The 16,050-nt window shown below is 37.4% G+C and overlaps 1 protein-coding gene across 1 annotated transcript in view; it reads left to right on the forward strand.

Moving 5' to 3' along the window:
• Positions 1-16,050, forward strand: part of RET (ret proto-oncogene) — a gene marked incomplete at its 5' end in the record, with an annotated part of 84,451 nt that continues 68,401 nt past the window's right edge. The window contains one exon of the mRNA XM_085312190.1: positions 1-31. Coding sequence (XP_085168316.1) covers positions 1-31 — 31 coding nt within the window. The remainder of the gene's footprint in view (positions 32-16,050) is intronic.

Consider the following 16,050-nt stretch of genomic DNA (forward strand, 5'->3'; position numbering starts at 1 on the left):
CGGACGGCGGCTCTGCTCCTGCTGTGCGGAGGTAAGCGGCGGCGCGTTACCGGTGCCGCGGCGGCCGGGCAGCACCGGCAGCTCTCTCCCGGAATACAGGCACGGTATAAATAACCCCGGTACTTTTCCTTCGCTTCTTAAGCACTGAAGCTAAGTTAGAACAGATGTGCGTTTCCTTGTTCTTTAAATTTATGAGGTGGAAGAGAAGAATATTCCAGCGTGCTCCTATTTTAAGTTTCTGAAGAGTATTCCTTCTCTGCTGTCCTTCTCCCAGAGCTTTTTGCATCACCAAATTAAATGGGGCTCGAGCTGATGAATGACAATGACCAAAAGATGAAAAGTTATTGGATCGTAACTTAGACGATGCTGTCCGCAGATGTCAAGTTTCTAAAGCAAACAAAAAATCCATTATATCTCTTTCTCTTCCATATGGCTCTGTTTGCCAGTACATTTCTGATGTTTACCTGAACAAATCAAAGTTATTGTTTGCTAGAGAACGCAGCACAACCCTGCACGTTCACCAAAATGCATTTCTGAAAAAAGCAAACCCCAAAACAGCCTAGTAAGTCTGCTGGTTGGTGCAATAGAGTGAAGCGCAATATTAATTGGGTACTTGTGATTCTCTGTAGAATATGCAACGACTTGCTTCTTCTCACTATTGCTTGAGATTACTTGTAGTAGGTCACACCATCTTATGCTGCTGTCAGTAGCTTGGAAAGATTCTAAAGCTTCTGGTTTTATTTATTTATTTTTTTTTTACCACTTGAAAGTACTTTAAGTCGCTCTTACTCTTTCTATTTTTAATACATTATTGTTAGGGCCTTCAGAGCATCATAGGAACTTGCTGGTACCCAAACCTCAGATGTCTGGGGAAAAAATAGATGGAATCTAGTAAATCTAAATACTTACAAATAAATAGAAAAGCTTGTATCTCATACCATTTCACTATCAAGGAGGATTATCTATACTTGTATTACTAATGAATGGTCTTTCATACCTAGTCTACTTTTACCATTGTTTTTATGGCAAATCTATTTTATTTAATGCTTTTGGCAGAATGAGTAGAAATCTTATTTATTTAAGTTCTTCAGTTTGAGAGATACATTTACTTTAGTCAAAATGGATCACATACGTTTGCTTGAAAATGATTTTCTGTGATTTCAGCATAAGCTGGACAGAAACTTGTTCCTGTGCATTTGGTGATGGCCCAGAATATAGAATGTACTCAAAATAACTGCTATTTAGAGCTCCTAAGCTGCTTTTTGCTATAGCTTTTTTTTCTCCCAAATTTTCCCTTTCAGTGGAACTGTTAGATGATTTTACTTTCACTTGTACAGCTTCCTTATATGAATTGTACTCTGAAAGTTGGGGGTGGGGGATAAAGGAGAGAAGAGGGTTGTCTCTGTTTCTCTTCTCCGCTTCATTCATTTTCTTCTTTGAATATCAACCCTAAGTGGCTGGGAAATTAGTTATGTGAAATTAGTACATTTATTACTAAGTATGTCCATAAATTGTTAACTCCTGGATTTATCCATAGGTTGGAAGAGGTATTGTAGGAGTTAATTTATTTGAGTAGGCTAGACTACCAGTTAAGACTTACATCCATTTGTTTATGCTTGTAATTGCAAATATTAATTTTGTTTACATTCAGTTTTCATTTGTGAGACTTAATATTTGATACCCTCTAATTTTTACTGAAAGAGAAAAGTTACATACATATAAGACCATGCTTTAAGGTAACTGTATTCACAGTTATTTCAAGAAGTCTAGCGTGTTAGCAGTATTRTATGGCTGTCTATTGCCGAAGAGAAGTGCTGTTTCACTTTGTTTAGATGCGCTAGCTCTTATTTATGTAATATAGTCGGAGTTGACAACAGGGGTAAAAATGAATCGTTAAGTCTTTGAGGTATTAGCAAAATCCCTACGTACCTGGAGTTACCCTTTAGAAAGTGTACTGTCTCCTGTGTGATGCTGTGAGTCTCTGGCGGGGGGAAGAACATGGTGAAACTTCAGTGGACTCTATCTGAGGAGGGAAAGCCAAAGATCCCTTAGTGGTGACTGTGTTGTGCTCTCACGGGGGGTGTGAGGTAATCTCTCACCTCCCGCAAAACCTTGCTGTAAGGATGCCCACCCAAGGTTAATACAAAGTGATATCCTTACGCTCGTTGCTGTTAGCATGTCTTTGGGTAATCTGACTGTGGGCTTTTCTRAAAGTGTAACATTGCGGTAGTTCTAAAAACACATCCTCGCGATTAAACCAAAGATTTTTCTAACTTGGACAAGGTTGGTAGAAATACAGGCTGGTGAGCATGCTGTTATTTGAAAGGGTTAGTTAGAGCTGATTCTGTTTTGGCAGGTTTCGAAAAGCACACTGGATGGTTTGTTCTGAAACAGAGCGGCTGGACCCTTGCTGCTTTTGCCTCATGAGCAATGCACGAGCCTCCTGCAGGCATCGATATTAGCATGCAACAGCCTGGAAATAAAGAAAATAAAAGGAATGTTTCTTCTCAAGTTACAACTTCTGTGTCTTTCAGTGACAGTTAGAAGAAATGCAGATACTGATTATGGAGTGTAGACATGTATTTTCAAAAGTTTACTTATTTTCAGTTGTAGGGCATCAGGGTGTTTGTTTACACAATACACTGCCTGGCTGTTTTGCACTAGAGTTCTCATTCGTTTCTGAAAGCTCATATTTATATGAGTAAAGGACCTTGCTCAGTCAGTTAAGAATAGAAAAGAATGGCTGTAGGAAAGTTTAATAGCATAGAGTTGTCTGGAAAGTAATTTTTATTATTAAAGGAAATGCTTTCAAAGTAGTAATGTATTGTCAATGAATAAAATTAAGTTTGCAAGAGCTACAGTGTACATAAAGCTTGTGAAGTGGAAGGAAAACATGCTTTTATATGGAAATAACTTTAACAAAAGTTCTCTTGAAAATGAACTGTTTCAAACATTTTGTTATTTCATTGCCTGTGATATGAAGAGGTGTTAAATGCGTTTGTTTAGATATTCATTTCAGCACTGAACTTTACAGTGCAGTTTCCTGCTGCTGGGGTTACTGTTAGTATTCTATTTTGACTGGTTACAACTTAAGAGAAGTTCTGGCTGAACTCATGCATACAGAGTAAGGACAGACTGAAGAAACCAACTGTGCAAATATTGACATACTTCTCCCCAAATTTTAGATATTTTGTCTATATTTGTATTTCATCACAGGAAAGTGGTCTTTTCCATAGGAAAAACACAATGACTGGCTCTATAAAGATTACCTGGGCATTAACATCTTTAGATCAAAACAGTGCTAATCAGATCAAGTGGTGGAGTACAGGCATTGAGTTGAGTCAATGACCAGGCTAAAGACGGACATAAATTTGTCTGTGCTCCTGTCTTTTTGGCAGTGATCTGGTCAGACAATATGTGATTTCTGTTTTAATTTGTTTAGATTGTAACTCTGACTGTAGGCCAAGAGAAAATGGAATCTGTGGAGAGAAAAAAGTGTGAGGCACTTCATTAAGTCTTAGATGTCTTATTTGGGGAGGATATAGAAATCTTGAGATTTCAAACCCCACAATTCCTGTTAGGAAAAAGAGGATTAATAGGATACTTTGATTCTTTTCTGTTCTGCATACAGCAGCTGCTCTGGCTCTTTCCCAGACACCTAAGAGCCCACTAGTAGTCCTAGTGCTTCCCCTCATTAAAGGCACCAGCTTCTGCCCATGTAGGCTGGGAAACTGATGCTCCACCTGCGCAGAGTTGGTTGGAGGGGTTAATCCCAGCACTTCTGCTAATGTCAGGGGAAGTTGGCTGGGCCCACTGTGTCCTCCAGCCTTAGTGTCTCACCTTACTTTATTTGTATTCCCAGCTGCTTCACGTTCCAGTTCTTCCACAAATCAACTTCTGCACTGAAGTTCATAACCTGCAGCCTTTTCCATTCCATAAAAAATTATACGGCTTTTTTTTTGGGGGGGGGGGGGGAGAGGGAAGGGAGGAAGCGTGGTTTGTTTATTTTTAAACAGCAACAACATATTAATAGGATCCATATTTTGTGTTGTACTCAATTACCTTTCCTTCCCATTATTTTTATGTTTTTTTCTTTTATTTCCTGTATCTTCCTGTAATAGTAACAAAAGCAGTTTATATGACAGTGTTGGTTCAGCAGCTACAGGCTTAGATGTACATTCAGCAGCAAGGCAGTATTCAGTTTTCCATCTACTTGTCATATTATAGTCTGTTAAATAATTTTTTTCTTTTGTTACTGAAACAATAGACATGACTGTTGAGGAAATTTTATTTTGTTCACCCTGTGTTTCTCCCCCCTCTCCCACTTTGGCCCTTGCGGGAGGGGAGAGAGTTGTTCGCTTGGTGATGTGCTTGCATTCTTGGCACCTGCACTCTGGTTGGTAACGAGGCAGGTGCTAGTTCCAGGCTTTCTAGCACTTGAACTGAGATAACTGGTTTTGGGGAAACCAAATGGTCAGTAATCCTCTCTGCAGAACCTCGTTTGGCAACTTCACTGTGTTGTGCATGCAGCTTATTTAAGGGGTATGTATTAATGGACAAAAACAATATGTAAGTAAGAATTTGTAATTCCCACTCTATTTCTGCCATGATGTGTGCTAGCAAATACAGATGTGCCATGTGTAAAGGTCACTTAGAGTCCCTCCGCAGGGAACCGCAGATTTGCTTTATTCATATGTTGGCATCCTTCAGTATTCTGGCACCAGAACTGAGAGTGATACCAGCTGGTGATCGACTGCAATTGTCTCTTGTTTCTAAATGTAGTAAATTGTCCAACACCGCTTTTTGGGTGCACACATTTTTATTAGCAATGTTGCAATACCTATTTTAACATAGGTAGTGATTCACTGAAGTGAGCCAGGTGTATGTTAAAAGTATACTGTTTTAAGACTGAGGCACATTCGTAGTGCAGCGCTGGGAACTGTTCGTAGTTCATTTTGCTTTATTTTGGTTTTGCAGCAGCAGACCATTAATATCCACTAAATTATTCRAAATAAACTTTTCTAAGTTTGTTTGTTTTCCAGATGAAGTTCTTTAGATAAAAGTCATTACAGTAGGAGAGGATGGGTCTGAAGTTTGTGTATTAGATTGAATAGACTAGGATAGGATTTAAGTTTAGTTAACAGCTGTGCTACGGATTTGTTCACTGATTCATTCTGTCTTAATTTTCTCTTCTGTAGAATACTACTATCAGTAATAATCTTGTTTGTGTGCCGTACATGTGGTCGATGGCATATAACATAACCCCATGTCAAAGTGGGGGGAAAATGTACCGAAAAGCTTTGCAGAACTCCTAGGGTGCATCAGATACATTAAAAGGGAAAAAAAAAAAAAAAAAAAAAAGGCATCAGAGAAGCTCTCATTAGCTGTAGAACAAAGTCTGTTGGGAGGCTTTGTACAATGGGATTTTGTCCCTCATCAGTGAGATCTGTTTGCCATTTCTGCAACAATGTAGAGAATTCGCTGTGTTGTGAGCCTTTTGACAAGTCTTCAGGTAGAGAAGGTTGCTAGTTAATAATGTTATTAAGAAAGCTTTTGTTAATAAAAAAGAAAAATAGTAAGTCAAATGGGACATGAATAGCCAGGTGGATATTGCTGTTTTAGAACTAAATTTTTTTAAAAGGACCCTTAAGGTATTTAGAACCATCCTACTCTTCAGATATTTTGCATTTTTTTGTATGTAAAGAGGACACAAAACTGTTTTTCCTAATGATGGTTTCAAAATAATAGTTGGGTAGTTTCAGTTTTCTGGAGCTTGAAATTGGACTGTAAACGTTCCAGATGCCTTTTTTACCTGAAAGAGGTGCTATGTAAATCTACTGAAATGAAAATGATCAGCAGCCCTTGAAAGCTTAAGGGGAAGTTGCAGTGATCCCAATCAAAGAAGGGAATTAGGAACCTTGCTGAGCTAATAATGCCAAAAATGTTGTCTGACTGAATTACTTTAGGAATCTGGCTAAGTAAATCAGGTGATCGTAAAAAGAAAATGGATATATTACTCCTAATGGTTGTCTAATGGCTTTTCAGTGTATGCATCTAGAAAACTAATTAAACATTATATTTAACTGATATAACAAAGTTGCTTGTGTTGCTGTAATGGGTGTTTTTTTCAGTGTCCATTATGGCTGGCTTCTAAGCGAGACAAATTTCATTCTCAGATAATAGAATTAAATCTAGTTTTGTTCCTAATTCTTAGACACCAAGTTGCTGATTTTCTTATGTGGACTTTTCAATTAGCTGTTCTATTTATGTGAAGGCAGAACTCATATTGACATCAGGAGACCAGAATTTCACATATCTCTGAAGCCTCTTAAAGACTAGTTTCACCACTGAATTAAAACAAGCATCCTTTAGTCCTACAAGTGCTGCTCTAGAACTGTCTTGAAGATGAGACTTAAGACTCACTGTGGCTTAAAGACCCAGAGATATTTCTGTATTTTTCTAAATAATAAGTGCATAATTTCAGGTGGCTCCTTATCCATTTCTGTATAAAGACCTGAGTCTTTCAGATTGCTAGTCTGAAAATGATGTCTTTGACTTCCCCACAGTTCCCTTTTGCCAACTCCCATTGACTTCCCTGAGAGTTATATTTCTATTGATTGACTTCTGGAGAGTTTTTTTTTTTTTTTTTTTTTTTTGACTGTATTGGTTAGGTAGCCTTCCATATCCTGTCATCTAGAAGTAGGCATTAAAGAGTGTTTCTATGCAAGGGGAAGTGAAAATGTGAGCTATATGAATAGTTGACAAAATGTTGGTGAGAATGGCTTTGATTCTCCGTTTTCGTACAGTCTTTCTGTCACTCCCCAGCGTTCCTCTAAAGTTACCTCTCAGGGTGAAATCAGCTCTCTGCATTGCTGCTCTGTGTTTGGGAAGAAGATGCTGACCGCTAACGTTTCTGCTGTTCTGCATAGAAGAGAAAGAAGAGAGTTTAGTTTAATCCCAATAAAATGAAATATAGAGTCAAAGAAAAGCTACAATCAAAGAAAAGCTTACTGAAATTTAGCCCATATCATTCATTTATTCATATCTAAAGAGTAGAATTTGTTTGAAATGAATTATGTATATTTGACTGGGAACACCCAGTATAAAATGATTAATACATACGTTATGAGAGTCTGTTGTCTCAAAGTAGAAAAAGATTTGAAATGTGTATGTGCTCTAGGGCTATAATCAAGCTTTCTTTTACAAAGAATAAAAACAGACACTGGCAAATTGGATGAAAATATTTCTAAATTGCATTGCCATTGCTTCGTGGTCTGCAGGACTATGAGGTAGAAGGTTTCTGTTCATGAAATCTAAATACTAGGGAGGAGAAAGGAAAGGGTGCAAAAAACATTCATCAGGAAAAGGCTTACAGTTCTCTCTGATTTTACTAGGAAACGCAGGAGAAGTTAATTTTCCAGAACAAATGTTTAAAAAAACTAAAACTTGGAGGAGGGAAATGAAAGTGGATTTGGGTAAAGGGTATTATCTGTTTTGATTTTTCAGTGTGGATTTGGGCTGTGATGACTGGGAATTTCTGACAGCACTCTTGGATAAAACATGCAATGCACATTTTTCTCACTTAGATTCATACTGGTGTGTGTGCGTGTATTTATGTGTATAAAATGGCAGTTCTTTAGTACCTTTGATTTTAAGAACGTGATTTTGTGAAGGACTTTAGTTGAGCGTTTGTGTATTTCTGAAGTATTAGGCAAATTTTCAGCAAGGCCTTTAAGCGTATGCTTAGGCTTATCCTAAAGGAAAACATACAGTAGAATTATACGCTCTGAACAAATAGATACTGCTGAACCAAAGCCCTGCAGAAAAGTGCACTTACATTCCCAAAGTTAAAGCTGCAGCGGTGCGTTCAGGTGGCAGGTTGCCCTTACTCTTTGCCATAGGTTCAAGCATCCCTTTCCTGCAGCTTATGTATACTTGCAACTGTTGTGGTTCCCAAATGCAGGTTTTCCTGCCCTATGAGTAACACATCACAGTTAAATGTAACATCCTAAACTTCCTTTGCTGACTGTTCTCTGCCCTCAGAATACAAAGATTCAGGTACTTTGAAAGCAGTGCTTATTGCTCAGGAGCGTGGGTTAGGTTGGCTTGCACTGAGTCCATGTTGCCATGTTAGTGTATTTAGAGCCAGTTTGGGTATCTGTGTCCTGCATTGTCTTCTGTGGCGGAGACGCAACGCTCCCGGCCGCTYTCTCAAACGTCGCTAAGGTGTGTGCTTGAGATGCCTTTCCCTGGCGGCACGAGCAAAGATCTGTATGCTCATCGTTGTCTGCTTTACTGAGTAGCCACCTTCTCGGTGGCCTAACTGACTTCCCTAAGTTAGACTGGGTAAGATCCACCCTCGCACTTTTGTATAAGCCTGTTGTTTCTTCAAGCTGAAAAACATTTGGCAATGGTTTATGGTGCTCCACTATTTTGGATCATTTGTGCTGCTTTTGAACTGTGGTTTATGTAAGATGTGCCATGTTTGCACTTTGATACGGTGTCTTTGGAAAGAAATACAGAAACAAACATGAAGGAAATATGATTGCCTGTTAATGCTTTTGAGAAGTTCAGGGTAGAGGCTTTCTCTAGTTGCGCCTGTGGATGTTGCTGAAATACAAAGCACCGAGGAAGATATTTTTGTACAATAACTAGTCTCAATCCCAATTATGGAAAAAGTGTAACAGGAGTGTTTAAATTTTGGTTCTGAATACATAACTTTTCAAGTAATAAGAAAGAGAGCAATATGGCTCTAATATAAATTTTATTGCACATTTCGATTTAGCATTGCTGACATGCTCCAAATGAGAAAGTATTATAAACAGTTTTTATTGCTTTGCTAAACTTTTGCCTTTGTGAAGATCAGAAGAGTTGTCCTAAATTATTTTGTTAAGAATAGTCAGTTTAAAACACACATTTTCCAGATTCCATTTTATTAAGAAAAGAAAAAAGAGAAAAAAGGTAATTTAAGCCTCAGTTTCTGACAATTCAATAAGCAGAATGATCTCAAGAGGCTGTAAAACCTCTACAAGAAAACAAACACATATAAAATTATCATTTTCTTATCATATTTAGGGCATTCAAACCACCCAGTTGCTGCTGTTATTGGGAAAACAGTCTTCATTTAACTTTTGCTGCTCTTAGATTTTAGTCTCATATCACTTAAAATGAAAATTGAATCAATGGTGAACTCTAAGTTTCAGGGCAATAAATGCTTAAAGTAAGTAAGAGTAGAAAGCCCTGGGTTTTTATTTCTTGCTTTTTTAAAAAAATCTGGCTGCCACGGACTCTGTTTGTTTGGATTTCTCCAGTTTTTGAGATTTACTAAAGCCTTGCCTCTTGGCATCATGCAGTTAGGTGACAATTTTGTTTTACTTTGAGAAATTCCATCCTTTGTCACTGCACAGGAAGTCTTGGCATCATGACACAGCATATCGTTAAGTACCTGAAAACTGGAAAGCAAATTAGAAGAGCCTGTATGAGTTTATGCTTTAGACTTTCATGAGTGCCCATGACATGACTTCTATGACAGATTAGGGGAAAGGTGTGTTATATAAGTATTTAGGTTTTTAATTGCATACTCAGTTGAGCTTGAATGTAGTAGTTGCATCTAGGAGATGAAATCTAGGAGATTGTTTCTCTTATTTTATAAAATGTGTTACTGAAAATCCCTATGACAAAAGGTTAGAGTTTTTATTTCCTTGTTAATGCCTGGCTAATAATGATGGTGATGTAAGAATTACTTCGTGGTGTCCGTCTAGAACAGTGTCCTATCCCTTGACTATGACCAGCGCTATTTGAATGGTGCAGTCTAATTAGCCTTCAAACTTCTTGCAGTGCAGAGGATAAAAAGAAAGAAGTTTAGGAAATATTATTTCTGAAGAAAGATTGAAATAATTAGAGACGTTTATTCTCAAAGACAAGACTACTGAGGAAATGGATAAAAATGTTCAAATATACGAAGAAATATGAAAAAAAGATGAATTGAGTAATGGCAAAACAAGGCAAAAGGAGCTTAAATTGTAGCAAGGAAGATTCGGGGAAGCATTTTGGTAATGGAGTTACAGGAATCAATTGTCTGCAGTCACTATAGGATGTCTGTCACTGGGGGTGTTTTAAGAAGAGGGGGACAGCAATCTCTGGTGGTGGATTAGGTATTATTGATCCTACCGTGGGTGGGGTGTATGACCTCCTTAGGAAAGTTTTCACTTCATCTTTTGATAATTTTATGTTTAGAGTGTAAAAAGTAGGGTAAATACAGTCTCTGTGTGTCTGGTGAAATTAATTTCTGATGTTTGATTAATTAGAGCTCTTGTAGAGATCATGATAACTGGAGTCTGTGTTCAATGCAATTTGAGAGTTGATATCGAAATACATATATTGTTAATCATCAACAGCTGAATAGACAGGAGCTAGATGCCTTTGATGTCAAGCCAAGCCCCTGGAGTTTCTGGTTTCCAGAATATCCCCTGGGATATATTTGATATGTGGTGGTCTTTCTTTTTAAAAAATCAGGTTCTAATATCATGCTAATCATTCTCAAATCCCAGTAAATGAGCTGAGGAGTTCACACTGGTACTGAGCATTTCCATCTAGCATTTTGAAAATCTGTCATTCCTGGGATATGTAAAACTGATAAAGAGCTGGAGCATGTATAGATGTGGCCTAACCTTGTTGTGCAGAGGAACAGAGGGAGTGCTGCTTTCTTCAGACTGCTAGGGGAATGCACTGAAATAATACTATTTGTTGAAGTCCTAGTAGATGCGGGCTTTGGAGATCCATTTTCTTAAGAGTTAGTTTTGATTTAAAGCAGAATTGTTACCTCATCACCTTTTCTGGGGTAGGAGGACAGAAACCTACAAATGTGTGGAACTCCACTGAAAATGGAAGTGCACGGGCTAGGTGATTAAGTTTCCAGCCGTTTTGATAAAGAGTGCAGGCACCATCGCAGCATCTGTGATTTTTAGACAGATGATTTTTTTTTTTTTGTCTGGGAAGATGTGTGTGTGTGTGTGTGTTTTTTTTTTTTTTTTTCTAGCTTTTGAATAGCTTGTGAGTACCATTGAACTTACAATAGAATGAAAATCTTGAGCTATAACTCCTTTTTCAATGATTAAAAAGATAGGAAGGAGGATTATTCTTACAGATTTTACTTGGAGGAACTGCAGAACACCTCATGTCTCCTTTCACAGGATAGACACTTCCACTTAGCGATTTTAGTGGCAACCACCTTTAGTTTTCACTAGATAGTAGATGCTGATAATACCCATGGAACATGTAATCCTAAACAGTGACAAAGCTGAAGATATTTTTGCAAAAATCTGCCTGTACCTTTGTTATTATATAAAACTTGATCATAACCCCCAAATATAGCGCTGTTAGAAAGAGTGAATTAAAAAAAGTTGTCAGTAAGACAAGAATTACAAATTAGTTCAGGTAGTCCGCCTAAGTGTATATCTTACCTGCTTAGGGAAATTACAGCAAAGTTAGTGTAAAGTATGTTGTTTTTTATTCTGTTGCTAATACCAGATCTGCTAAAGCAGGAAAAACAGACCTATGTGTAGGGGAAATCTCCTGATTACCTGTCAGTGCACAAAGTACTGTCAAAAGCAGAGTGGGCAAAATTTTCATGTAATGGTTCACCAGTGCATTTAATGGGATCGTAGTCTTTATTATCATCATCAGTTAATGAAGACTTTTGTTTTTCCCCCTAGATTTCAGGTACCCTGTACATGATAATTTTATTCTTGTCTCAATTATTTTTATCATTGCTGTTGTTATTAATAGTGGAGGAGGGGGGTATTTTGTTTTTAAGATATTCTATTTGCTTTGAGAGCGCATGTTCCTTGAAGCTGTAATTTCCATTCCTTCTGCTGTGGTAACTTCTCCCAATAGTAACTAAGTGAAAACCAAATTTAGTGACAATCTCTGGAGTTTGCAAATTACTTCAGAATAAAAGCTGTGAAAGGGAGGGATTGTCCAATTTAGCTCAATGAAGCAATAACATTAAGTTGTAAAAAGTCATTTAAATGTGCTCATTTTCAGCTCTTTCATTGCTGATAATTTTAGCAGAGTTATCTAGATAAATGATTTACCTATTTGGATTTTGTGGAAAACAAACGGACAGTGAAGAGGGCATAGTGATCTCTGCCAGAGTTAGGTGGATATTTAACTGGGTGTTTGAACCCTTGTAAAAGAGTCACCAGCAATCCTACTAATAGAATAAACGCAGTAAATTTTGCACAGACTCTCTCTTTCAAATATCTTTGGTAGTTTTTAAATAACAAGATGTTCTCAGGTTCTTTCTCTCTGTTGCTCTCATATACGACGTGGAAAACTGCAAACTGACATAAAATGAGCATACCAAAAATTAAATTCAGTACAGGGGTTCCGCTAATTGTATCTTGCTAATTACTATCACTATTGCTTTGAAAATGCAGGAGGAGAATCAGGTATATTTTAAGGTGCTTCACACTGGCAGAAGAAACCAGGGTTTTTCACTGCAAAATTAAGAGCCAACCTGTCAAATACACAGTCATCTGTGTGTAAGTTTTTTGTTTTGTCTACTCTCAGTGTATCATGTGGTGGTCTTAAATTGTGTTTCAGTTCAATACAGGATTGAGAGATGTCAGTGGTGTCTGTATTGTGCCCATGGCACTGAATATCCAGGGAAAATGTGTTATGTTTTCATCACTGGTTCATCAGCTGTGAGTTTCATGCTACTGATGATCCATCAGTGGTAGTAAAGAACCACAAAGCAATGTTAAACAACTGTTTCAGCAGCGCTTGCAATTAGAAGTTTGAATGTGCATATTAGCCTAAAAAAGAGGATGAGGACTGATGGAGCGATATAAAATGTTGGGAACCCCTGTGGAGGGTGGTATTACTCCATTGAAAAATGTTTGCTAATTATTTTTTGAATAGTGTAGGTCATTTAAATACTGTTATCTTATAAAAGAAGTTAAAGGGAACATACCCACACCGACCTCTGGCTCTTTTTTTATTTTACATGAAGAAAACTACTGCTTGTATTTAATAGTGCAAAGTACATACCAGGAAGAACAAACCTTTCAGGAAAAAAAGGCCAAAACAAACAAAACCTTCTGATTGGCAGATGATGTCAGGGTACTTCTGTGTGCCTAAATAATGGCAGCAAACACAGATTCTCAAGTAACTTGAAGAAGAAACAATGGAGCATCTTCATTATAACAGACTGAAAAATTTGTATTAAAAAATTTAGAATCAAGTTTTCTTTTAAGTAATAAAGGTTTGTCTAGTGTGTCTGCAGCCGCCAGATTATTTGGTTTGTTTAAATTAGAAATCTATAAGGTAAAGATTTAATCTGATTAATCTGTAGGGTAGGGATTTAGTCTGTACATTTAGCTCTGTCAGATCTGGTCCAGGGCAGTTTTGGGCACTGCTGTCATATTTTTTGTATCATATTTTAGTAACTGTTAATTAACACCTATTTCTGTCAGCAAAACAGGATACGTTTGCCTAGTGAGAAAGGGGTTGGAAAAGATGCTGCAATTTCTCATTATATTGTCACATCTCCCAAGAAGCTGAGTTATTAAACCCTGATTTCCTCAAACTTAGTATGCCAAATGACTGAGGTTATTTTAGTATGACTTCTGTTTTTATAGTTAACTGAGCTTTGGAATTGTCTCCTAAATCATCTTTGCCAATAGCATTAACTACCCTTTTGCTGGTAGTCAGAGATTATTCTACAGTGAGTTAAATGGTAACTCATCTTCTTTTGTGATGACAGGAAACATGGAGGGATGTAAAAGATAATGGCTAATTCAAAGCAGATCGCTCCACTCCACTTCTGGAAATCCATCAATCCTATTCAAACACAGATTTGAAATTTTGCAACAAACTTTGAAGGCTCTTTCCCTTTCACTGCTTCAATAAATTGTTATCTTGGGAGGGGGATGCAAATACCCTTGAATTATAATGCCTTTCATTACCAGGGATTGAATTGCATATTCTCTCTGGCACTCGGACGCCGGAAGGATTTAACCACTGCGCTGCTTCCGCTGAAAGAAGGTAAAGGGGAATGTAAGACTAGTAAGTGATGTGGTATTAAGGAGAGGTCTTTATCCTTCTTACTGCTTTTGCAGAAACAAAGACCTGAAAATACATCCTTTAAAAAGGCATTCATGCAAAGACAAACCATCTCAGCTGTAAGGCTGGGCTGGACAGCGAGGCAACAGGGGCAGGTGGAACAGCAGGTGAATTGATCCTTGAGTAAACACCGATGTTTGCTTATTTGTAAAGACAGCTGCTGTAAAAGAGCAAGGAAAATCTAATGTAGTAATGAGCCGTATCCCACATCCTCCTTCCTTGTTCATCATTTGGGGTTGCTTCTGATACGCCAAAGCAAAGCCTAGTTGTTTTGCTTGACGGCTGGATTGTTACCATCGTCATTATCTGCTTCGGAGAAATGACGTTGTTCACTGTGCTCTGGCAGTGGGATGAACAAAACGGTCCTGCTAAGTTTAGACACGGTCTAGATCAAGAGCGTTATCCCTTGATTTCCTAAGTTCTTTTGGATCAATATATCTTATAAGACCTAGAGTAAAGCGCAGGGAAATTCAGGATCCGATTGTGAAAAGATTGATCCGAGACTGGAGCAACCCACTGTCTAAATGCTTCTAAAAGTCTTAGAAAATTCTGTGTCCAAGACAGAACTTATAAAAAGCCCCCTGTAACAAGGGACTTTGTTTGAAGATAGGTGCAAAGACCAGATTTTTCTGTTATATCTACTCAATCTTTGAGTACAGAACTAATTTAGTTAGGCAGCATTTAAGAAAGACAATCACGAACACTATGGAAAAAAAAGTCTAAAGTAGATTGTTTCTGCCAGGCTGTGATTATAATTACTCACAGCTCTTGGTATGTATCATCTACTGTGGACCATTTTTAATTTCCTGAGGACAGTGCAACTTAAGATATCTTTTTTTCATCAGGCTATTTGATTTATTAGAAAACTGATAGATTTGTAGATCAGAAACTCTGTTAGTGATTGGTCTATATTGTTCCTCCTGTGAAAAACTGGGAAAAGTGCAGCTTGTGTGTGTTAAAGTATGAATAAACATTTTAATGTACTATGCATCTCCCTTTAACCAGTTCTGTCAAAGATAAATAAAGCAAATATTCAAAGCCGTCCCTCCACAATCATTCTACAAACAGACTAGAAGAGCTGCTTTATTAAAGTGATACATTTCTATATCTTCCTTCTGCTACAAGTTAAAAAGGTTTATTGAAAAAGGAATGAAAAAACACAAATGAACTAGGCACGTTTACAGTGAAAATCATTATCACAATATAGCTACATTGTTTCATGAGCGCTATATGGCAAACAATATTAGCATATTGTTAGCATACCAACAAGGCTGTGTTTTTAATTTTTAGTGTTTCTTTACAAGCTGATCAATGGAGCACTTTCCAGAATTAATCTTGCTATGGCAGATGTATTTTTGTTGCAAGTTTTACTAAATGAATGAACTTGTTTTACTTTAGTCTTACAAAGTCAAAATGCTACTTGAGAATCAAGCAGTTCTTTGTTGCCAGTATTTTAAATGATAGAAAGAAAAGGAAAAAAAGTGGTGAGAAATAAGATAGGCATCCACCAAGGATGTAATTTGGGATTTAAATTTTGTTCCAAAGCTTACGATAAGTCGTGCTGCCTTTGGGGGCCTTTAGATCAGTCCTTATCAGCCCCCTTTCCCTCTCCCAACCTCTGAATTCATCATCTGTTTTAGGATAAATCAGGAAAGGATATTTTTCACGAATTTCCTATTGTATGGAAAGTTTATAGCTTTCTAATAAAACAAGTAATGGATATATTTTGAAGAATATACTTCTATTCCCCACCATCTCCAAGTAGCATGCTTGCATGCTTTCAACTTGTGGTATAGTTCAGACGTTCAGACTTTTTTTTTTTTTTTTTTTTWTTWTTGGCAGCTTTCATGATTCGTGGCATGCTGAATGACATTTTATTTCCTATTCAAGGTAGTAATAGTAACAGCTCAGATTCTTCGATTA

Source organism: Rhea americana, unplaced genomic scaffold (assembly GCF_003343005.1).
Source record: "Rhea americana isolate MKP2758 unplaced genomic scaffold, rheAme1 scaffold_36, whole genome shotgun sequence".
In the NCBI taxonomy this organism is placed as follows: domain Eukaryota; kingdom Metazoa; phylum Chordata; class Aves; order Rheiformes; family Rheidae; genus Rhea; species Rhea americana.